Source organism: Myotis myotis, unplaced genomic scaffold (genome assembly GCF_014108235.1).
Source record: "Myotis myotis isolate mMyoMyo1 unplaced genomic scaffold, mMyoMyo1.p scaffold_m19_p_3, whole genome shotgun sequence".
NCBI lineage: Eukaryota > Metazoa > Chordata > Mammalia > Chiroptera > Vespertilionidae > Myotis > Myotis myotis.
Window position 1 is genome coordinate 147,617,734 of NW_023416335.1, and position 25,690 is coordinate 147,643,423.

Genomic DNA, 25,690 nt, shown 5'->3' on the forward strand with positions numbered 1-25,690 from the left:
GAAATAAATTTGGAGAACTATTTTTCTTAACATGTCAATTTCTTTCATAATCGAGTATGGCAATATCTTCCAAACTGAACTTATTTGATAGTTTCTAAACTTTAGTGAAAGATCTGGTGGGGTAATAGAGAAAGAATCGCACCCAGGCGTGGCTCAGTGGTTGGGCATTGACGTATGAACCAGGAGGTCACAGTTCAATTCCCAGTCAGGGCACATGGCTAGGTGCAGGCTCAATGCCTGGGGGCCTGAAAGACGCAGCCAATCAATGATTCTGTCTCATCATTGATGTTTCTATCTCTCTCCCTCTCCCTTCCTCTCTGAAATCAATAAAAATATATATTGGAAAAAAAAAGAGAGAGAGGATCCCTTAGTCTGATGATATAGTCAATGCTGATATCTTTAGGAGAAGACAAACATCTAACTTTCAAATACAGGATAAAAGCAGATCCAAGTCTAATGGATTCTTTATTTATAATAGTCCAATTTTAGTCCAAATAGAATGTGTATAAGTGTTGTCAGCTAGAAAGTTCCTAAATATCTAATACTACCTAATACTGCCCTAAAAACATCAAAACAAAGCACTTGGACCCGCATCAGTTTGCATCAAATTCCTAAACAGAATTCATTATATTCATCAAATGATTCCTTTTTACTTCCAGAATCTATTAATGGTACTTCCAGTTTTCTTATCATCCACACAAGAGACTTCAGAGACTCTCACTATCTGAGCCCTCCTTCTGTCTCCAATTACTTGTCCTGACCATTCTTGCTCCCTCCCTTTCCACTTTCAATATTATTCTAGGACAGGTCCTTATCACTTAGTATCTGAATAATTCTAACAGGTTCCTATATAGTTTCTTGGCCTTTAGTCCAATCAATTATAAACCTATTTTCCACTGCCAGGCTAATCTTAACACTGCTGTCCCGTGTCCTTGAGGTTTCAATGGTTCACCATTATCTATGATAAAAACCCTCTCATTCCTTAGAACAGCACTCGAGGACCACACTGCCTGTTCTTAATTCACCTCTTTCATCATCTTTCCATTACAGTCAGTTCTGCTACAATGCTTGTTTTGAAAATGTAAATTTGTTTCAATGCAATTGGTATATCAAGGAACAATCTGAACAAAACGCAATTTTCCCATTTGATTATGCACAATTTCATCCTCAAGAAAGACGAAGTGAATGTAGAAAACTACACCCAGCTGAACTGGCTACTTAGACATATACAAACATCTACCAGCCACCTCAGTTCATCAGGTGTGTGATCAGCTAAACTGACCCACAGAGTGTTATAATTTTCTGTTTGATTTCAGATAACCTCATAAGTTGGAATCCTCTGACCCCCAATTCCACAAGCAAACTTTAGGTCTCTTTCAAGGTAAAGTGCCACATTTATCATAGTATTTATGTCTTTCCTAACCATTTAAGTGTGAAACTGTTTCTATTAAGTTTTTATCTTTTTATGTATCACTGATGGTTTCTCACTATTGTATTCTTAACTCCTTTCCCCCCAAAAGCCCTGTGGGTTTTTGTACAATTTTGCATGCTACAGTGAATTTTAGGAATGCACAAGTCACATCATAACCTATGCATCCTACCTAGAATTCCTTATTTTCATGCCCAACAGCCCAAATCCTACTAATTGTTAAAGGTTCAATTTAACTCTCTCTCCTGGGAACCAGCTTTAGTCCAAAGCTCATTTTCAGGATTCACTGGTCCTCCTTTATATTTTTGCCTTATATCAATTTTTAATCCTTATTACTTAGTGTCTGAATAATTCTGATTAGTACTTAAGTCTGCCAATTCCTCAATATGACTAAAAGTTCTTGAAAGCAAGAACTTTAATCTTACACTATTCTGAGCATCTAGTAGGCCTTCAATTAATTAGAGTAAAAATCAGTAATAGTAAATATTTTATTATATCTTACATCTTCTGCCATTCTCCAACAGCTTATTTTCCAAATGCATCTATATGGATTCCCTTCAACAGGCTCTAATTCTGTTCCTGTAAAACAGTTAAAGAAATAAAATATATAGTTTAAAATGAGATCATTCATTGATTTCTAAAAACAAAAGCTATATTTCACAAAGACTGGCATTTAGAGCTAAGAAACTATATGTCCCCAGCTCTCAGAATAAAATCTACTAAATACCTCCATTAACATTAGGGTCATGATAGAGCTTCCAGCCTTCAAGTGTTGCAGCTCTCCATGCCTGACCACAACGTTTACAGAGCCGCTGTGCCTTCAGAAACAAGAAGAGCAGTTAGTCACCTAACCAGTGCAGTGCTGGGAAAGTCCTAATGCGTTATAGAAAAGTGTGGGCGATGTGTGACAGGATTAAGTAACTTATGACATGTTACAAAGGATAATGCGGACAACTAGAAATGGCATTTCACTTTATCACCATATGCATGTCTTACTATTTTCTCTGCCTTTCTTTTCCTAATAATCCCTTTGCTCTGATTTTGGACTTATCAACAGGTTCCCATGGAGCCCACAGGCATTTAATTCTGCTAGAGACAAATGGGGCTAAAGAGGTTGATTACCCTCAATTTATGTAAAAGTATTACAAAAACATTGTTAGTTTCTATTTTAGAATGACAGGGTGCTATTGTTCATTCACCCTATTGACAATATTTCTTTATGTTAAGTGTGGCCAATCAAATGAGCTCACTATGACAGTCAGATAGATAGGTTTTTGTTGTTCCATCATCTCCTCAGGAACTTTCTCTTCCCCATTCTTACTTAGCTTATATGGTTTAAGTAGGCCTAAGCCCACGTCTGAACTCTAGGGTTAGGCATATGATTTAACAAGAATCACCCCAGGGCTCTTGCTGAAGATACTGAGAAAGAGATACACTCCTTCTGCTGGGATTGCTAGCTGGCAGGAAGATGTAAACTGCTGGTGGCCATCACAGATGCAAGAAGTGACTTCTTGAGAATGAAGTCAGAGAAGGCGGAGCCAAGAGATAGTATCCTAATGACATCTTCTGAGTCCCCGAATCCTGCTTCAACCAGACTTAACCCTCTGTACTTCCCTGTCCCATGAGCCAATTAATTTCCCTCTTGTAAGTAATATTTTGGGTTTCTCGAACCTAAAAAACCTAATGAACACAACCTGTTAAAGAATATCTCAAACACCACTCTGGATTGGTGACTTTAAAACATTATGAAATAAATTATAAAAGCTGTGCAGAAACATGGAAAAATGTTTTGATAGGCTACATAAAAATAAGATTAAAAGCTGAATCTAAAACCTTGAAAACATTCTAAATGAAATAAGCCAAACATAAAAGGACAAATATTACATGATTCCACTTATATGTAACTAGAGGCCCGGAACTCATGCAAGAGTAGGTCTTCCTTCCCCTGGCTGCCGGCACCGGCTTCCCTCTGGCACCTGGGACCCGGGCTTCCCTCCGGCCTGCCAGCAAGCACCCAGGACTCGGGCTTCCCTCGCAGCCCTGGCTTTGTCCAGAAGGACATCTGGTCTAATTAGCATATTACGCTTTTATTATTATAGATATCTAGATGAGGCAAATTCATAGAGACAGAAAGTGGGTTAGAGATTAGCAGACACTGGGGGAAGAGGGAAATGGGAGTTACTGCATAATAGTTAATAGAGTTTCTGTTTGGGGTGATGAAAACTTTTGCATATAGAGGCAATAGTTTCACAATGTTGCGAATGTAATCAATGCCACTGAAATGCACACTTAAAAATAGTTAAAAAGACAAATTTTGTTGCCTCAATAAAAAAAATCAATATTATACTAAAATCATTGAAGTATGTACCTTAAATGGGTGAATTGTATGGTATGTGAATTATATCTCAATAAAAATGTTAAAAGGAAAACAAACGCTGAATGTATACTATGATTACAATTATGTTAAAAAGTTATACAAGAAAAAAGCTTTAAGTAAATACAAAAACCTACGATCTGGGGTAATGTAAACGTAGAGGGACCTGGAAAGTTCTTGTTTCTCATGTCTTCAGTAATGTGATCATTTTCTGCTTTCTGCTTTTTGTTTGCCCTTACCTTTCCTAGTTCTTACACACGCCTGGCAGACTTAAATATTTTCTGAGTAAATGAATGTATGAGATCACCTTCTTTTATTAATTAAAAGAATGATGCTTATTAACCCAAGACTATTAATAAAAGAAGTTACTTAATATATGCTAATGGTTTATAACCCAGAACAAACAACAATTTGAATTAATTCAAAAAGGACATCACCAAGAGTACTGCAAAAGATGTACAACATAATATCTAAAGCTTAAAGCTCCCATGCATCAGACTGCCTCATCTAGTAAGTTGTCTAATTAGAAACTTAACATTCTACAGGCAAACCTCATTTTATTGTGCTTCACTTTACTGCACTTCATAGATGGTGCATTTTTTACAAATTGAAGGCAAGACCCTCTACCATCAAAAAGATTACCACTCGCTTTATCATAGTGTTCTGGAACAGAACCTGCAATCTCTCAGAGGTATGCCTATACATTCAAGATCTTAAAATTCACGAAGGAGATTAATTTTAAAGAGGTGAGATTAAAAGGAGGAAATCTGAGGGCCATGATGATCTTCAAATGCATCTTTTCAGTGTCACCTGAAAGAGCAATTTGGGGCAGACTTGTTCTCAACTCTTAAAAATCAGAACTGGAAATAATGGAAATATGCCTAGGGAGGCAAAGTCTGACTTCTTTTTTTTTTTTTTTTTTTTTTTTTTTTTTTTTTAATTTCATATTATGTTTATGTATCAAAAATATTCTTTTCATTGTTTCCTAACCTTTAAAAAGTGAATAAAAATGATTCTTATCTCATGTGACATATATAAACAGGCAATAGTCCAGATTTCACCCACTGAGTATAACATCCTGACACCTGGTATGCAGATAATATACTGACATACCCTCCTTTATAACATCTATAAAAATTATTTCCTTCTTTAATATAAAACAATGAATAAAATAAGTCAAAAATTAAAAGCTCAGATATTCTACATGATGATGAGCAAACCAGTGACCTAATGAAAAATTCTGGCTCTCGACAGTGACTTGGTCAGAATGCAGAAGTGTCCTGTGTTGAAGTTATTCTGCAGGGACAGACTGTCAGGAAGCAATGCTGGGTGGATGAACTAACCCACACTACTGAGCACAGCAGGATGGCAGCAAGGAGCCCAGGGTGGCCTCCTGGTACTGCTCAGAGGCGCCTCCAAGTGGCGCAGCAGCAGCAAACGCGCCTGGCAGGCCAGCCTGGCAGATCTGGCCACAGGCTCCCATGTGGGTGAGGGGGACACGCCTGGGGACCGCGAGTCACAGGACCCGCTGGGCTTCCTGGCTCGCACTGCTGCCTCGTCCGGGTCCACCAGGGTCCCGAGGGCGGAGGAGCCATTGGAGGCCGAGCCCAGCTGGTGTGGATGCCGCCCCTGCCACCAGACCAAGTGCATCTGCCTGGAGTCCAGGCCACCATCCTGCAGGCTCTCCTCTCCAACATGTGGGCAAGATCCACTTGCTCATCTGAGGGAGGAGCTGGAGCGGAAGCTGGTGAGGGGCAGCGCTGGACCAGACCACCTTCCTCAATGTCACCAAGGTGAGTGCCCTCCTGCTCACCTGCCCAGCGACTCCAGCCTAAAAGCCTAGTCGACCCCCCGCCCTCCCCTCCCTGCAACGGAGTGCGGGTTCCAGCCTATCTGGCACCTCCCAGGTGCTGGGACTTGGAGTGTCCCACGTGGTAGTGGCTGTTGTGGGCGGGAAGGGCTCATTCCAAGGGTGAACTTGTGCCGGGGTCCAACCCCAGCAGGTCCAGGGGTCCCCAAAGGTGTAGACGGAGTCGGCGAAGAAGGAAAGACACAGAGACAGTGTTCAGTTGATCAGCAGCCTAGCCAGGATCTCCAGCCAGGATCTCCAGCCAAGTTCTGGTCTGGATCTCCAGAGAGGTTCTGGTTCAGGATCTCCAGCCAAGTTCTGAGTCCATGTTCCCTTTGCTAGGTTCTCCAGGTTCTCCAGCCAGGTTCTGTAGCCATGTTCCCTCGCTAGGTTCTCCAGCCAGGTTCTGTCCAGGTTATCCAGCCAGGTTCAGTCACCAGGTTCTAGTCAGGTTCTCTTGCCAATTTCTGTAGTCAGGTTCAGTCCAGGATCTTTCGCCATGTTCTCTCCAGCGAAGTTCTTCTGTCTGTAGGTTCTGTGTAGGTTCTGTCTTCTTAGTTCTGTGTTCTAAGCTCTGTATTCTAAGTTCTGTGTCTTGCTGTCTTGTTGCATCTGTATTTATAGCAGTTGATTCAATCCTATCAGTCTCTATTACAAAGGTTAGGGCGTTTCTTATCTTCATTCCAGGGAGTAAAGATTATGTAGCTTAAGCACGATTGTTCGTAGTTAAAGTGATTAATTACCCACCTGGCACTTAGTTAAGAGGTTTTATTCCCTCCCTAACTTCAGGGGAAAATCCCTACCTGGGGAAACAACCTTTCTCAGAGAGGAGACCTTGGTTAAAACACATAGTGCCAAGAAGGTGAGCAAACATATTAAGAACAATATGCCATATATGCCAGGTCCCTTGAAACAGCAAGGATGGACCGGCTCCCGGCAAATTCCCCCTTTTATATTTTTTAAAACCGGGCATTAAAAAGAAAAACCTGAAATGCTCTCTTGTATCCATTTTAAGAGTAGGATTGGCGCTTTCCGCTATTACCTGAGTCCTGATCTATCACCCCAGGGAGAGCTTGCCAATCCTGCACTTTCCCGGGATGGAAAGGCTGCAGTGGGGTTAAGGATAAGGCTCCTTGGGCCTATCTTCTCCCATGCCTTTACATTTACCTTTCCAGCACCTTTCCTTCCTCAGAAAAGCATGGACATACTTCTTGTATAAAACATTCCATCTGACTGGGCATAACCTTAACTCCTCTGCTAGCAAGCATATGTGTTAAAAGATCAATACAGAGTCTTATTTCTTTAGACTCAGTATGGCACATCTTCTTAATCTAAAGATCAATACAGAGTCTTCTTTCTTTGGACTCAGTATGGCACATCTTCTCAATCTAAGAATCAATACAGAGTCTTCTTTCTTTGGACTCAGTATGGCATATCTTCTCAATCTAAGTTCTGTACTATCCACCTTCTTACCCTACTTATCCTCTATAGGGGGGGGGTCTGTAGCACCCTGGTGGAGTCCTATCCGTCCTGAGTGTGGGGTTCTCAATGGGGGGGGGGCTTACCTAGGGGAATCCTGTTCCAGGGGTTCCCAAAGGTGTGGACGGAGTCGGCAAAGACTATCCACCCTCTTCCTACGGTGGAGTCCTATCCAACCCGAGAGTGGGGCTTACCTAGGGGTCCCTGTTCGGGCGCCATTTGCTGGGGTCCAACCCCAGCAGGTCCAGGGGTCCCCAAAGGTGTAGACGGAGTCGGCGAAGAAGGAAAGACACAGAGACAGTGTTCAGTTGATCAGCAGCCTAGCCAGGATCTCCAGCCAGGATCTCCAGCCAAGTTCTGGTCTGGATCTCCAGAGAGGTTCTGGTTCAGGATCTCCAGCCAAGTTCTGAGTCCATGTTCCCTTTGCTAGGTTCTCCAGGTTCTCCAGCCAGGTTCTGTAGCCATGTTCCCTCGCTAGGTTCTCCAGCCAGGTTCTGTCCAGGTTATCCAGCCAGGTTCAGTCACCAGGTTCTAGTCAGGTTCTCTTGCCAATTTCTGTAGTCAGGTTCAGTCCAGGATCTTTCGCCATGTTCTCTCCAGCGAAGTTCTTCTGTCTGTAGGTTCTGTGTAGGTTCTGTCTTCTTAGTTCTGTGTTCTAAGCTCTGTATTCTAAGTTCTGTGTCTGACTTCTTAAAAAATTTTTTCTATTAAGAGTTGTGCAAACTAGAGTGCAGTGCCCCTGAGGCAATGTGTTTCTTATCACTGAAAATGTTCAAACAGCAGTTACATCTAGATACATTGAGAAGGCATACTAGGTGGTCACAAAGATCCCTTTCAACTTAAGAAGAGTCTATGCCTTTTTACAATTGGATAAGCACAGAGTACACAATTTACCTCTTCTGTCATTCCAGCACGGATTAGAGTGAAAAGATATTTGAGTAATCTAACTTCATCTTCTCTATCCAGATCATCAAGGGGCATTTTCTGTCTTATGGGAGCATCAGGGTCCTATAAAAACAAAAAAAAAAAATCACCAACTGTAAGTCCTTTGTACTCACATACATTTATTTATTTAATATATTTTATTGATTTTTTTACAGAGAGGAAGGGAGAGGGATAGAGTTAGAAACATCGATGAGAGAGAAACATCGATCAGCTGCCTCCTGCACACCCCCTACTGGGGATGTGCCGGTAATGCGGAATCGAACCTGGGACCCTTCAGTTCGCAGGCCGACACTCTATCTACTGAGCCAAACTGGTTAGGGCTGTACTCACATACATTAAACACATCAAGAGATGATAAGTCTCTCCTGAATATATTACTGAAATAAATTCACTTACGATTTAGTTATTTAACAGGAATGAAAGTGTCACAAGTGTTCCAAATAGCCACACAACTGCCTACTGCCCATTTCAAATAGATTCCTTTGGCCCACAAAAGTGTATGCCTAGGTCAGGAAAAGTGGAAATACCACTAGCTTAGCCCAGCCCAACCAAGTAACTCTAGAATGATACTCATAATTCAAGATGGCTTGATCTTTACCCTGATACAGTAGCAACTACATGGCAAGTTAATTCTAAAAAATGAGCACAGAGGAGAAACTGAAGGAATCTCAATCTATTTTGTGACTAGAAAGGGCTAGTTGGTAGTTTCTGATAACCTATGTGAAGAGAGCCCATTATGGGGTTAATGCAAGATAAAACACACCAACACCGAATGAAACAAACAGATTTTGAATAAATAAATCCACTCCCCCCCCCTCCCCAAAACAAACAAACAAACCCATCAGTTATTCCTTCCTACTACCTTTCACAGATAGAAAGAAATGTACTTTTTAACGTTTGGGAATAATATAATGTTCTCACTTTTAAGCCAAGAGCACCATGATCTGCATGTTGAATTTTACATGGAAAAATATTTTAATGTGACTTAAAAAAGGAAATAATTCTTATTCCAATGCTACTGTTTATGGCAATGTGAATATACAGAAAATGAAATGCATAACAGGTTTGGCTATTTTCACAAATACTTTGCAGACAGATATAATCATTCAATTTTGGAATATGGTCTCTTTCTGGAAAAAGGAAACCACTACTTTCCAGATAAGAGAAAATCACTTTCAGCTGCTTGCTACTAAGTAGTTTAGCTATAATTTATTCCAAACTCTTCTAACAGTTTCCAAACAATTTTCATCAAAAATCACTTTCGTGCCTGACCCATGTGGCTCTGTGGTTGAGCGTTTGACCTAATAATTAGGTGGTCATGGTTCGATTCCTGGTCAGGACTCATGCCCAGGTTGCGGGCTTGATCCCCAGTTGGGGGCATGAGGGAGGAAGCTGATCAATGATTCTCTCTCATCATTGATGTTTCTCTCTCTCCCTCTCCCTCACTTTTGTTACCAAGTATAATTTTATCAATTTTTTCAACTGTTACTTATTTCTCCCACTGTTCACTATAAATATTTATCACATGCTGCCTCCTGTCACAAAGCTCTATTCCTTTATTTCTATAGACTCCTGTTCTTTTCAAATCCACTGTTACTCATGTCCGAGAATGACCTTTCTAACCTCAAGCTAATTCACGAAGCTTTATTTTTCCCCCTGCTTTCTATATGAAAGAGCTTTCATAGGTCACCATCAAATAGTTCAAGAATCAAACCTTGCTGTAAGACCAAAATTAATTTGTTGTTAATGCTGGAAAATCAGGAACACTTCTATACCTTCTTTTAAAATTTATAACTCATAGGTCACAGATATGTTCAAATACATGTCATCAAATTTAAATGCATCTTAGTAGTTTTAGAGTTAGTTTGTGCAAATCTTCAGGAAACAAAAACAAAGATCCAACTCTTAAAAAAAATATCACCTAACTTTGAAGACAACTTTCCCTATTTTTCTTCAGTTTTTCTTTACTTTTTCTTCTTTTTTTTTTTTGAAGAGAACTTTCATTTCAAAGAACACTTACCAATTCAGTGACAAGAGTACGGACACTTCCTATATAAGATAGCTGCCGCTGTTTCAAGGTATGCAGAGTATTTTCCCTGAGAGAAAAATAACAATTTCTTTTTAAGGAGCAATTCTAATAGGTTTATTTAAAAAAAAAAATCATGTCAAAGTTAAAAAGCGTATAAACTCAGAAAAACAAGCAAAAATGCTAAGTATAAAAGGGCATTTTATATTTTATTTTAGCACAGATGAGTAATGATATTGAGCATTTTCATGCTTTTGCTTTTGTGAGGTATCCATCTAAATCTTTGCTCTTTTTATTATTGGGTTATCTTTTATTACTGAGTTATAGTTCTTTATGAACTATGGGTTCTATGTTTCTTCCAGTCTGTGGCTCACCACTAATTTATTTTCTCAATGCCTTTTAGTGAGAAGTTTTAACTGATGAAGTCAACTCAATTTTTGACCCCTGATTATTGCTTTCTGTGACCTAAGAAAGAAACACTTGCCTATCCACTAGTCATAAAGATTCCTCCTATATTTTCTTCTAAAAGCTTTATGGTTTTGATTTTTATATTTAGCACTATGATCCATCTTGAATTAATTGTTCAGTATTTTTCACATAGATACCAAGTTTTTCTCAGTTTGTTGAACAGAGAGTCCTTTCCTTATCTGATTGCTTTGATTGCTTTGTTGAAAACCAAATGACCATATAAGTGTGGTCTATTTTGAGGTTCTCTATCCTGTATTTATTTAAAACTTGCAAAGACCTTAACAGGGCATTTTAACTAAAATTTTTTTTCTGAAAATGAAAATTCCTGTTTTGCTCAGAAAAATCACAAATATTGAAGATTTAATTTTAAATAAACACTCAGTAACACTAATTACCTAGTTAACCAGAGAAAAAATACAATTGACTTGCAGACTTTGTACATATAATATTACTGAATTCAAAGGCAATCTGAACTTTTTCTTCAAATCTTGAAATAAATTGTCCCTTTAACCTAATGGTGCTTTCTGGTTTCAAGGGCATACAATAACTTAAAAGTATTGAAGGGTATGGGGAAAAAATTTTTTTTAAAAATTACAAATAGCTAGAAACATAGTACAAAGTGTCTTTTTTTTAAAAAAATATTTTTTTTAAATTGATTTCAGAGAGGAAGGGAGAGGGAGAGATAGAAACATGAAAGAGAATCACTGTTTGGCTGCCTCCTGCACGCCTCCTTTGGGGATCGAACCTGCAACCCTGGCATGTGTCCTTGACCAGAATTGAACCCAGAACCCTTCAGTCCGCAGGCTGATGCTCTACACATTGAGCAAAACCAGCTAGGGCCAAAGAGTCTTCTTGATCAAATAATGATTATTAAGAAAATATAGCAGGTGATTGCTTGAAAACATGAATCAAACCATATCACATTCTATTACTCTCAAGGTTTCCCATCACATTTAAAATAAAGTCCCAAACACTTACCTTTGCCTGCCTGTAAAAGTCCTACGTGAGATGGCTCTCTTCTATCTCATTTCTTATTATTCTTTTCTTTACCGTGTTCACAATGGCCTCCTTATGAACAAACATTTTACCTTCTCAGGGTCTTGGCAATTTCTGTTCTTAACCAGAACACTTGTCCCCCATATTTTTGCATGGCTCACCGCCTTTATATCTTAAAAGCCTCTTGCTCTTAACTACCTGTTACTTCCTCAGAAAGGCCATCCCTAATCACTTCTACTTAAAGTAGTACCCATTATCATTCTCTATCCAGCAACTCTGATTCTTTTTTTTTTCAAAGCTTTTAATGCCTAACAGGATATGTATTTGTTTTTCCTCTTAAACAATTACAAATCCCTTAAAGGCAGGGTTTTTATCTATTTTGCTCACAGACTGAATAAGTAGTAAGTGAATATTCATCTTTCAGTATTTGCTGAAAGAATGAATAAACAAAACCAACTTTAAGTCTTTGGAATAAAAGTTTTAACGACTTACCAATATACTGATTTTGCATAAAACTCAATATTATCAGAAAAATCTCCAATCTCATCTTTGGCAATGCTCTCTAACCAATCCACCACCAACTAGGAAAGTTAAAAAAAAAAAAGAAAGTATTAACTATATAAAATGTTAGTATTTTATTTGTAGTACTCCGACACTTAATTTAAAAAAAAAGTTTCTGATACAAATATACCAAGTAACAATTTCTCTAATCACTATTTTTACTTTTTAAAGATATATAAATATTATGGCAAAAGAATGAAATTTTCCACAGGAATAATACAGTTCTTAATAGGCTTTCCTGGAAATACTAGGGTTATTATTTGAAAACCAAAAACAAGGTTCTTAATTCCTTTTAATTACAAATAAAAGGATCAAAAAGAAAAAATTAAGAAAAAAAGTTTTAAATTAAAACACCTTTATTTCTATGTTTCATAAAAAATATTTAAAAATTCTAGCCATACCTGACTTTGTCGGACAAGTGAATCTCTCTGAAATAACGCCTCCACAACTGCTTTTTCACTAGCATTAAGAGCCTATTAAAAAAATATTAAAGGAAGAAAAAAAAATGCTCTAAGAATATTATTTCAACAGGAAGGAAAAAACATACCTGAAATAAGGATATTCAACCACCATAAACATTTTACTACACAGCGAATTGGTATATTTTTCTAAGAAAAGTTTCTGTAAATAAATTTCAAACTGCTATATCAATGTGTGGCTGCTTTTACTTGATATTTTAGTTCTTTAGCTTTACTTGGAGTTTAAAATATCTATTTTCCCCAGAGATATTGTTTTAGGGCAGTGGTTCTCAACCTTCCTCATGCCGCGACCCTTTAATACAGTTCCTCATGTTGTGGTGACCCCCAACCATAAAATTATTTTCGTTGCTACTTCATAACTGTAATATTGCTACTGTTATGAATCGTAATGTAAATATCTGATATGCAGGATGTATTTTCATTGTTACAAATTGAACATAATTAAAGCATAGTGATTAATCACAAAAACAATATGTAATTATATATGTGTTTTCCAATGGTCTTAGGCGACCATTGTGAAAGAGTCATTCGACCCCCAAAGGGGTTGTGACCCACAGGTTGGCGACCCACAGGTTGAGAACCACTGTTTTAGGGGAAAATAAAATAAAGAAGAAAATGAAACAAACAAACAAAAATCATAATAAAGAGATGGATTCAGTCATGTGACATGTTAGAAAATTAACATCTAGGAACTTAAATATCTATTATTCTACACGGCAGAAATTGAGAGGTGATAAAACTTAACAATCCAAGGCTCTTAAGACCAACTTTAAGGACACTTTGACAAAAATATGAGTAAGTAATATTAAACAGTATATTAAAAGGATAATAGTCCAGCTGATGTGGCTCAGCGATTGGGAATCATCTCATGCACCAAGAGGTCACTGGTTCGATTCCCAGTCAGGGCACGTGACAGGATTTTGGGCTCAATCCCCAGGAGAGGGCTTGCAGGAGGCATCTGAGCGATGATGTGTTTCTCTCTCATCGACGTTTCTATCTCTCCCTCCCTCTCCCTTCCTGTATCTCTAAAAAACCAATCAAAAAATATATTTTTTAGAAAAGAATAATATGTAGTGATAGAACCTATAATCAATCTTATTCAAAGATTCAAGGAGAAAAGCCATAGGAACATCTGGATAGATGACAAAATGTCATTTCATAAAGATATCTTCATAAATTACAAATAGAAGAATATTTTCCTAATATGATAGAGTACTAGCTAAAGCCTAGAACAAATATTACACTTAACTTGAAAACCAGAAAAAAACACACACAAAAACCTAAGCAGTAGTAAATACAGAAGAAGAGTCAAAGTTGTCACTGTTTTTAGTTAATAGGATTGCCTACCAGAAAACCAAGACAATCAGTAGAGAACTATTAAAGCTACCAAGGTCATTAAAGAGCCAAAGTAAGATGAATAATCTTCCTAGACATGTATATCACTTGGTTGGCATAAAATAAGTATTTGCAGAATAAATAAATTAAAAGATTGAGAAAGCAACAAATGAACACAAAAATAATAAACAAACAAAAATTCATAAACAATAAGCATAACCAGTGGACATAAGACATTGGGGGGTAGGGGAGGCTAGGGGACTGTCTAGGGCGGGGGGATAAAATGGACACATATGTAATACCCTTTGTAATACTTTAATCAATAAAAAAAAAAAAAAAAAATTCATAAACAGACATATGGTATAGTGGTTACGAGATGGAAGGGGGGGTGGGAAATAGTAAAAGGTAAAGGGGGTCAAGTATATGGTGACTGAAGATGATCTGCCTTTGGATGGTGGGCACACAATGCAGTCAGTATAAGATAATGTATTACAGCCGAAACCGGTTTGGCTCAGTGGATAGAGCGTCAGCCTGCGGACTCAAAGGTCCCGGGTTCGATTCCGGTCAGGGGCATGTGCCTGGGTTGCGGGCACATCCCCAGTAGGAGATGTGCAGGAGGCAGCTGATTGATGTTTCTCTCTCATCGATGTTTCTAACTCTCTCTCTCCCTTCCTCTCTGTAAAAAATCAATAAAAATATATTTAAAAAAAAAAAAAAAAAAAGATAATGTATTACAGAAATGTACACTTGAAATCTATAGAATCTAATTAATGAATGTCACCCAATAATTTTAGTTAAAAAGTTAAATTAAAATAAAAAAAAAATTAGCCGGTTTGCTCAGTGGATAGAGTCAGCCTACCGACTGAAGGGTCCTGGGTTAGATTCCAGTCAAGGGCATATGCCCGGGTGGAAGGCTTGATCCCTAGTAGGGGGCATGCAGGAGGCAGCAGATCAACGATTCTCTCTCATCATTCATGTTTCTATCTCTCTCTCTTTTTTTTAATATATTTTATTGATTTTTTACACAGAGGAAGGGAGAGGGATAGAGAGTTAGAAACATCAATGAGAGAGAAACTTCAATCAGCTGCCTCCTGCACACCCCCTACTGGGGATGTGCTTCTCTCCCTTCCTCTCTGAAATCAATAAAAATATATAAAAAAATTTTTTTTCAACCCATAGGTTGAGAACCACTGCTATATAATAAAAGGGTAATATGCAAATACACCAAACGGCAGGACAACCAAACAACCAAGCAAAGCATAATATGCTAATGATATGCTAAGGTTGCTCAACCACTGGCTATTATGTGCACTGACCACCAAGGGGCAGATGCTCCAACTGGTAGGTTAGCTTGCTGCTGGGGTCCAGCTGATGGAGACTGAGCCAGATGGGCCGGACACTCCCTAGAGCCCTCCCGCAGTCCCTCCCCAGCTCGACTGTGCTCTGGTGGGTCCCTCAGCCTGGCCTGTCCCTCTCGCAATCTGGGACCCCTCAGTGGATATTGGAGAGCCAGTTTCAGCCAATCTCGCAGGCCATCCCCTTGGGAGGGCACCAGATGCAGGGCTAATGGCTGGTGAGCACTGCTGTGGCAGCGCGAGCCTCTCCCAATGGGGACTGATTGGGCACAAGCCTGCGGCAGGCACAGTGGGGATGGGATGAGTGGGAGCAGCAGGTAGGAGCTGCAGGCGGCATTGGACTGCAGGTTCCAGCCTGATCCCTGCAGGCCACCCAGAGGGACCCCACCCGTGCACGAATTCGTGCACCGGGCCTCTAGTTATAACTTAAAACAGATAACTATAGAAGCTAAAAATTAGCTATAGAAGCTAATAAATTATAGCAGATATTACAGAAGCTAAAGAAAACATTTGACTGCATTCAAAATCTATCCCAACTCTTAGCTAGTTAGGAGAAAAAAAAAAATCCATAATCTGTAGTAAAACAAAGTCAGGAACGCTAACTGATATAATTGTATAGATGCTCCTAGTCAACGGAATAAAGGAAAAGTAAGAAATTAGGAAGGATTAAGGAAACTATTTATAAAATACTGCCAATATAGAAAGCCCAAGAAAATCAATGAAAAACTTACTAGAGCTAATAAAAGCTCCAAAAAAATGGCCAATTATAAGTTTCAGACATAAATCATTGAGCTATCTCACAGTTATAACTAATTATAAGATGTAATAGGAAAGAGAATCCATTCACAATAGGATTTACATAGACTTTCATAAAGAGCACAAATCTATATAAACTATATAAGATCTAAATAACTGGGGAGACATGCAATGATCATATACAGGAAAATTCAACATAAAAATGTTATTTCTCCTCAAATTAATTTACAAATTCAATATTACTGCAATAAATATCCCAATTAACTTAAAAAAAAAATGGAAATTGTAATGTTCACCTGGAAAAAAAAAAGTGTGCAAAAATAACCAAACATGTTTTTTAAAATGAAGGAGACTAACCATCTGAGATAATAAAATTTCTGAGCTAGAGTGATTCAGGTGAGTAGTATTGCCTTTCAAATGAATCCATCAATAAAACAGAAAAGATCCATGCATAAGTATGATAAATATATTTGCTTGATAAATGGTGTTGGGATAAATGACTTTCCATATAAAAAAGTTAAATCCCTTACATCTTTTTAAAAAAATATATATTTTTATGATTTCAGAAAGGATGGGAGAGGGAGAGAGAATCACTGATGGGCTATCTCCTGCATGCCTCTACTGGGGATCAAGCCCACAACCTGGGCATGTGCCCTGACTGGGAATTGAACTGGGACCTCCTGGTTCTTAGGTCAATGCTCAACCACTAAACCATGCCGGCTGGGCTAAATTCTTAGCTGCTTCAGAGACAAACTTACTCCAGATGAATCCAAGAGCTTATTATATAAAAAATAAGATTTAGATCTGGAAGAAAACATTGGAAAATATTTTTTTAAATAGATAGTAAAGGTCTTCTTTAACAAGACAGAAGATAGTGAATGACAAAGGAAAATATGACAAATGTGATCAGTTAGATATGGAAATGTCAGCTTTACAAAGACCCTTAAACAAAGCTGAAAGACAAGTGACAGAAAGATGATTATCTTTAATATATACAAGAAAAGAATTATTAGGAAAATAAGCTAAGGATATGAATATAGAATTTATATAATATAAATCCGTAAGAATGACAAATATCCCACCTCACCACTAATTGTCACTGACATGTATCTTAAAATAATGAGATATCTTCCCTCCAATTGGCAAATTCAAATGATTAATATCAGAGTAAACATTTTCACACACTGTGAGAGTGTATGTAAATTGGTACATTCCATTACCAAACTCTGACCCAACAATTTCACTTCCAGAAATATAGAAAATACTCAAATACATAGATAAGTATGAAGAAGAATATTCATTGCATTATTGATTGCTATAGCAAAAAGTACTGGAAACAACCTATATATATATCCAGCCAAATGTCTGAAAAAATTATGGTATATTTATGTTCTCATATACTATAAAAAAATAAGGTAAACATAAGTAAACTGACATGAAAAGCAACTAAAAATATTGATAAATAAAAACTCTCAGAATAATGTACAAATTAAATCATACCATATGTTAAAAAAAAATCTGTGTGAATAGAGCCTGGGAGACTAGATGAAAGCTATTGCCGTAATCCCTGCAAAGAATGATGATGGCTCAGGCTGAAGTGGTGGCAAAAGAAACAGAGATGAGTGGTCACAGTTGGGACTGAAGAGATAGAAGAGAGTCAACCAGACTTGATGATGGATCACATTTTGGAGAGCAGACAGAGACCAGGATCTACACCCCTGCTACTCCGAGTGTAGTAGACAGAACAACAGCATCAGCATCACCTGGAAGCTTATTAAAAATGCAGAACTGCTCTAGCTGGTGAGGCTCTGTGGACAGAGCTTCAGCCTGCGGACTGAAGGGTCCCGGGTTCAATTCCGGTCAAGGGCACATGCCCGGGTTGCGGGCTTGATCTCCTGTAGGGGGCTTGCAGGAGATAGCTGATCAATGATTCTCTCTCATCACTGATGTTTCTATCTCTCTCTCCCTCTCCTTTCCTCTCTGAAATCAATAAAAATATATATTTTTTAAAAATGCAGAACTCATGCCCTGACCAGTGTGGCTCAGTTGACTGGATGTCCTGTGCACCAAAGGTCGCCAGTTTGATTCCCAGTCAGGGTACAGGCCTGGGGTTGCAGACTCAATCCCTGGTAGAGGGTTGTGCAGGAGAAAACCAATCCATATTTCTCTCTCTCTTTCCCTCTCCCTTCCTCTCTAAAAAAAAAAATCATAAAAATATCTTTTTTTAAAAAATGCAGAACTTAGGCCCCACACCAGAAATAGTGAATCAGAACCTACATTTTAACAAGATACCCAGGTGACTCATGTGCACAAAATAGTTTGAGAAGTACTGATTTAGAGGACATTCAGGTTCCTTGGAAAACTGCCTATGGTGCTGTCCAGTGAAAGACAAAATCGGGTTTGGCTTTTGGCAGGCTTGAGTTATGATGCTTGAAAGTTATTTTGAATAGAAAAGACTAGACTAGACTAAAGTAGAATTTAAAAAAAGGTGCTCGCTCTTGAAGGGGAGCAGTTTATAAGTTCCCCTGAATCTACTAGGAGGCAGAAAAGAAAAATATGGGGAAACTATTTATAGAATGAAACAGAGCCAGGGGACACATTCCTTTCAGGCTCTATCTTCTTTCTGCTTGGAGTCAAGAAAGGAATACATCCCAGCATTGATGAGGAGTCTGCACAATTCAATAACCTGATACCTTTGCTAGGCACCAAGTCATTGAATCCTGCAACACTTTACTGAGATTGTATAAAAAATAAGCCCTTGAGCTTTTGCTGAACAGCCTGAGGGACAACCCCCCTTAAATTTTCTAGAGGTTCAATGTTTGATACAGAAGACAGTGAAGCATACCTCTCTTCACCTTTGAGATCCCTGTCTGAAGGAAGAGATCTCTAGAGCATCACAGTGGCTCTTTCCAAGAGTTAACCAATTATTTCACAATGAAACTCTCATCTTTATCTTTTTAAAAAACCCAAAACAATAACAACAAAAAAGCAAACTATGTTTGCATATATCCTATGTAATAAAAGGGTAATATGACAATCGGCGGAACGGTGGAATGACAGGTGGCTATGATGCGCACTGAGCAGGCAGGCAGGCAGGCAGGCAGAGCGGTTAGGGGTGATCAGGCAGGCGAGTGGTTAGGAGCCAGCGGTCCCAGATTGCGAGAGGGATGTCCCAAGGATCGGGCCTAAACCGGCAGTCGGACATCCCCTGAGGGGTCCCGGATTGCAAGAGTGCGCAGGCTGGGCTGAGGACACCCCTATGCCCCCGTGCACGAATTCTGTGCACTGGGCCTCTAGTGCATGTACAAAAATGCATAGAAAAATGTCCGATGGGCTACAATACCAAACTCTTAGACTGAACAGTAAGAGAAATAAAGTGGACTTTTATCTTTTATTCTATAATATAAATAAGTATTTCATTATTTTATCTTTTACTCTTTTATTTACTTGAAAAAATATTAAAATGAAGAAATTCAAAAATCAAATTCTACTACTAAAAACATTTTAACTTTTAAGCATTTATGAAAAAAATTAATATAAAACTTACGGTAACTGCAAACATATTTTCATCTTCTAAGGCACACTGTATCCTGTCTCTGGGGAAAAATAACACAAAATTTCACAGGAGTATATAAAATCACCTTTTAAGCTATATGCATGCACAAACCTACAATCTAAAAAGTGGGTTTCAATTATCTTAGCCATCATGCGTTAAACACAAGATACAAGCAGTAAATGCCTTCTGAATTTTACCCAAATAAAACTGATATTTCTTAAAAATACACCCTGCAACAAGCATATCACACTCACGGCCCACAACGAAAATGTTTGCAGCCCAGCCAATATAACAGTATGTAAGAAACGTTTTAATAAAAATTTCATAACTTAATTTTTACAATATCCTGTTATACATAATTATTAATAAGGAACTGCAACGTTTGCTAATGACCGATTACTATAATCGTGTTGCATTCATTTCCCTTATGCACCTTACACACAGGTGCTCCATTTCTTTCCACTAATACTAGCAGCAAATATTTTAGCAGCCAATTGCCACATCATTAGTCTTGGACTGACTTGTTTGGTGTGTGCAATAGGAAATATTTCACTTTCGGAGAACAGGAAAAATAGGTTTATTTGTGTTACGCTTATTAATTTGTGCAGTTATTCAGTGTCTGGTAAGTTAATGTTCAAGAAAAAATATTAATTTTTATTAAAATGTGTATTATTTTATCTTAATGATTACTCATTTATTTCAGCCCTTTGTATCCAGCATGTCTCTATCAAAATAAACCTACGTTTCTATGAGAATTGAAGCTTTTGTTTTTTTGTGGCCCATATAAACTTACACCTGGTTTACTCGGCCCGTGTTAGCTTTTGAGTTTGACATGCTTACCCTACAGTCTTTATTAACTACCTGCTGATGCATACACCTAACTTTTGAATATAATGTTTTCGCATGGCAAGATTTTCTCATAAGGATGAGAGAGTAACAATGAATCAAAACCACTGAGCATCTGAGAGAAGAAAAATTTTGTTTATTTCTTTCAAACATCCATATTACATAAATCATCAGTTTTTTCTTTTAATCTATCCTCTCCCAAGTATTATAGTATTTTTAGCACTTTCCTTAAATCTTTATACATATCCAATTTTTAGTAGCCACCAGCTTTATGACCTGATATTCAACTCCTCCCTCACTCACTCCTAACAGCTAAGGCATCAGAAATGATAAGCGTAAAGAATAGCAGAACCTATTTCCAAACACATCCTACTCTAACTTTTAAATTAATTTCTGTTGGTTTGTGTTTATTTTATTCATGACTTGTACACCACTTTACCTGTACAAAGAAGCCAGCAGCCTCCACGTGACCATCTCCTGTTGAAGAAGCCAGAGCATACTGGCTGTTTTTGAAAACTTTTGAAGACCAGGTGTTGCTCGGTTCACTATTTTACTCAGTATATTCACCTGGATTATAAACACAGACATAAGGAAGTTTCCTGTAATCCTGAATGACAACTTTGTATTCTTTAAGTATATTGTGCTAAAACTAATTACATAATAGTACGTATGTACATATCCTATCTAGTAATAGAGAAACATGGTAATTAACCATAACTTCACTACCCTTCCCATTGGCTAATCAGCGAGATATGCAAATTAACTGCCAGCAAAGATGGTGGCCGGCAGCCACGCAGCTGAAGCGAACATGAGGCTTGGTTGCTCCAGTGACGAAGGAAGCCAAGGCTCCCCGCCTGCCGCAGCCCAGCTCTGAGCTCCGGATGCAACAATGTTGCAATTATAGAAGCTAAACAAACTCCAGATACCTGCTTTCAGCCACCAGCGGGCTCAGAGCTTAGAGCGCCAGTGATGGTAACAGAGTTTCAATTATAGAAGCTAAACAAACTCAGATACCTGCTTTCAACCAGCTGCGGCCTCAGAGCTGGAGCCGGCTTTCAGCTCCATTGACAGCTATAGAAGGTAAATAAATCCCAGAAAAAGAAAAAAAAGAAAAAAAAAGAGGCTGGGAGCCCCAGTCACCCACCAGCATGAAAACGGCCCTCAGCCCCTCAACCAGACTGGCCAGGCACCCCAGTGGGAACCCCCACCCTGAAGGGGGTGTGGCCAGCTGCAAACAGCCATCAGCCTGTCATCCAGGCTGGCCAGGTACCCCAATGGGGACCCGCACCCTGAAGGGGGTGTGACCAGCTGCAAACAGCCATCAGCCTGTCATCCAGGCTGGCCAGGCACCCCAGTGGGGACCCGTACCCTGAAGGGGGTGTGACCAGCTGCAAACAGCCATCAGCCCGTCATCCAGGCTGGCCAGGCACCCCAGTGGGGACCCGCACCCTGAAGGGGGTGTGACCAGCTGCAAACAGCCATCAGCCCGTCATCCAGGCTGGCCAGGCACCCCAGTGGGGACCCGCACCCTGAAGGGGGTCTGGCCAGCTGCAAACAGCCATCAGCCCATCATCCAGGCAGGCCAGGCACCCAAGCAGGACCCCCACCCTGATCTAGATCACCCTTGAGGGCAAAGCAGCCAGCCCCCACCCGTGCACCAGGCCTCTATCCTATATAGTAAAAGGGTAATATGCAAACTGACCCTAACAGCAGAAAGACTGGGAATGACTGGTCACTATGACACACACTGACCACCAGGGGGCAGACGCTCAATGCAGGAGCTGCCCTCTGGTGGTCAGTCGCTCTCACAGCAGGGAGCTCTGCTCAGCCACAAGCCAGGCTGATGGCTGCCAGTATAGTGGTGGTGGTGGGAGTCTCTCCTGCCTCCTCAGCAGCGCTAAGGATGTCTGAATGCAGTTTAGGCCTGCTCCCTGCTGGCAAGTGGGCATCCCCCGAGGGCTGCCGGGCTGCCAGAGGGATGTCTGATTGCCATCTTAGGCCCCATCCCCCCGGGGAGCAGGCCTAAGCCAGCAAGTGGTCACCCCCAAGGGGTCCCAGACTGCGAAAGGGCACAGGCCGGGCTGAGGGACCCTCCACCCCTGCCAGAGTGCACAAATGTTTGTGCACCGGGCCTCTAGTCTATATATATAAAAAGCCAGTGTCCCTAATGACCAGAATGACCAATCGACCAGTTGCCATGAGGTGGCATTGACCACTTCTTGGTTCCCGCCTGCCCCCCAAACTCCCCGCAGGCTCCGATGAATCAGATGGTGAATGAGGGAATAGGGTAGGTGGTGGGAGGACCGGGCTGGTTGTCAAGCTGTTGGGATCACCAGCTTATCCCTGGCTGCTTGGGGTCTCAGGCCTGCGGGAAAGTGGGCGCTGGCAACTTCACCTCCTTGTGTGTGCGCCAGGCCGGCCGCTGATGGAATGCACTGCCCGCTCAGGGCCGCTCATGCTGGGATGGGTAGGTTGCAGGTGCACCCCGCAGCCTCTGTCAGTGCCTCAAGTCCCAGCAGCAGTGGCAGCGGCGGCGACACCCACATGAGCAGCCCCGAGCAGGCAGCACATTTCATCAGAGGCCGGCCCAGCACACGCACATGGAGATGAAGTCTCTGAGCAGCTGCAGATGAGCTGGTGATCCCAACAGCCTGACAGTCCGGCAGTGGGGGCAGGGTTTGGCTGGGGACTGGCGAACGGGCAGAAGATGGCCCTGATAGCAGGAGGCTAGGCCTAGAGACCCTATCCGCATGATTAAATCGTGCACTGGGCATCTAGTTATATTATAAATATGTCCTGCCTATCTATGGTCTTTTTTAACTAAATTTAATATAACGTTTCCACTAGAAGTGGCCTTAAAGTAAGGTGTGTTTATGTGAGTATATATGTAAAAGTTTAACATAACCTAGACTCAACAAGAACAGCTTTGGGTATATTTTTTTCTCTCTGTATATTACCCAGAAGATAAGCTAACTCTAACCTACACCTGACAAAATCATAACATGAACCAACGGAGTAGCAATGAAAATTAAAAATAAGATATCTTCAAATTATGGCTGATAAATTTATACCATATAACAAATCAAGAAAAATGTTTTCTTAAGATTGGCACCAAAACAATGCCAATTCTAGCCAAAACTTCAAAGTAAGTCCCTCCTTGTTCTAAAACAGTTCTTAACCTTTTTGGGACTGAAGTAAGTGTGAAAAATTAATGAAAGATATGCATGTTCTCTCCAGAAACACACACAAAATTTGTTTATCAGGAGGTTTAAGTACTCTGGGTAAAAGAAACCTTTCTCAAAGGTATTAATGAGCTGGCACAATAAGAGCACCCTCCTTATCTTATCAAAGGGAATAAAGAAACATGATTATTCTCATTCAAACCTTGAAGAATCACCACCACAACAGGTTTCCCTCCCTTTGAAAAGTATTCACAAAGTAATGTTACTTCTGTCTTAGGCCAGTTTTTAATAAAAGTGGTGGCAGTGTTTGGCATATCTCTACTCTCATTCATTAAATTCTTTTTTTTCCTTTTCATTGAATTTATTGGGGTGACACTGGTTAACAAAATTATACAGATTTCCAGTGCACAATTCCATAATATATCATCTGTTCACTATATTGCATGTTCACCACCAAGTCTCCTTCCATTACCATTTATTTCCTCTACTAGAGGCCCAGTGCACAAAATTTGTGCACTTATGGTGGGGGTGGGGGGTGGGGGAGACAGTAGTCCCTCAGCCTGGCCTGCGCCCTCTCACAGTCTGGGAGCCCTCAGGGGATGTCTGACTGTCAACTTAGGCCCAGGACATCCTTAGTGCTGCTGCGGAGGCAGGTGAGGCTCCCACCACTGCCACTGCGCTAGCCAGCCATGAACTCAGCTCTGGCTGAATGGCGCTTCCCCTGTGGGAGTGCACTGAGAGTCTGCCCCCTGGTGGTCAGTGCACATCATAGCGACTGGTCATTCCACCATTCGGTCCATTTGCATATTAGCCTTTCATTATATAGGATACCATCCTCCACCTCCCCTCAACCCCTACCCTCAGCAATTACCACTGTTGTCCGTCAATGTCCCTGAGTTTTCTTTTTCTCAATCCCCCCCAACTCTCTTGTCTCTTTATGGCATGATAAGCTTTTAACACTGAATACTACTCTATTGTCTGAACCCAGAACCACAGTTGATTTATCCATTCACCTACTGCAGGGGTGGGAAATGTCCAGCCTGCTACAGACCGTATAAGGCCCACGAAATTATTTGGTCTGGCTTTGCCAAGGCAACTGCAGGTGGGACTCAAAATTCAATAAATCTAGGAGTTTTCATAGCAGCATAAATTTATATTAAGTGAATGATGTTATAAATATCCAATTAGTCCTTGGTAGAAAAAAGGTTCCCCACCCCTAACATACTGAATGGCATCTTGGTTGATTCCAAATTAAGCCAATCCTATATAATAAAACCTTAAAATGCAAATGGACCAAACAGTGGAACGACCAGTCACTATGATGCGCACTGACCACCAGGGGGCAGACGCTCAATGCAGGAGCTGCCCCCTGGTGGTCAGTGCGCTCCCACAGGGGGAGTGTCGTTCAGCCAGAAACTGGGCTCACAGCTGGTAAGCACAGCAGCAGTGGCGGGAGCCTCTCCCGCCTCCATGGCAGCGCTAAGGACCCCTGGGGGGATGTCCTGGACTGTGAGAGGGCTTGGGCTGGGCTGAGGGGACCCCCAACCCCCAGTGCACGAATGTCATGCACCAGGCATCTAGTTATGAATAAAGCTGCTACAAACACCTATATGCAGGTCTTTGTGTAAATATAAATTTTTAACTTATTTGAGTAAATACCAGAGTATGAACGTTGGATCATATGCTAACAGTATGCTTATATTTGTAAGAAACTGTCTTCTAAAGTGGCTGTACCGTTCTGCATTCCCACCATCAATGAATGAGAGTTCCTGCTACTTCACATCCTTGCCAGCATCTGGTGGTTATTAGTGTTTTGGATTCTTGCCATACCAATAGTACTGTGTCATCTCATTGTTTTAATTTGCAATTTCCCAGTGACATCTAATGTTGAGTATCTTCTGATATGCTTATTTGCCACCTGTACATGTTCTCTGGTGAGGTGTCTATTAACATGTTTTGTCTATTTTTTAATTGAATTGTTCATTTTCTTATTATTGAGTTTTAAGAGTTTTTTTTATATTTTATTTTATTATTTTCTTTTTGTTAATCCTCAC

At 40.1% G+C, this 25,690-nt stretch overlaps 1 protein-coding gene across 4 annotated transcripts in view; it reads right to left on the minus strand.

The window, feature by feature from the left end:
* Positions 1-25,690, minus strand: part of NUP107 (nucleoporin 107) — a 53,428-nt gene that overhangs the window by 19,238 nt on the left and 8,500 nt on the right. For 2 of the 4 annotated variants that reach the window (XM_036299636.1, XM_036299638.1), the window contains 8 exons: positions 20,894-21,021; positions 19,600-19,648; positions 12,529-12,600; positions 12,059-12,147; positions 10,097-10,172; positions 8,026-8,139; positions 2,157-2,247; positions 1,932-2,008 (listed from right to left, as the gene is read on the minus strand). In XM_036299636.1, coding sequence (XP_036155529.1) covers positions 1,932-2,008; positions 2,157-2,247; positions 8,026-8,139; positions 10,097-10,172; positions 12,059-12,147; positions 12,529-12,600; positions 19,600-19,648; positions 20,894-21,021 — 696 coding nt within the window. The remainder of the gene's footprint in view (positions 1-1,931; positions 2,009-2,156; positions 2,248-8,025; positions 8,140-10,096; positions 10,173-12,058; positions 12,148-12,528; positions 12,601-19,599; positions 19,649-20,893; positions 21,022-25,690) is intronic. The other 2 variants (XM_036299637.1, XM_036299639.1) reach the window with 2 other exon arrangements.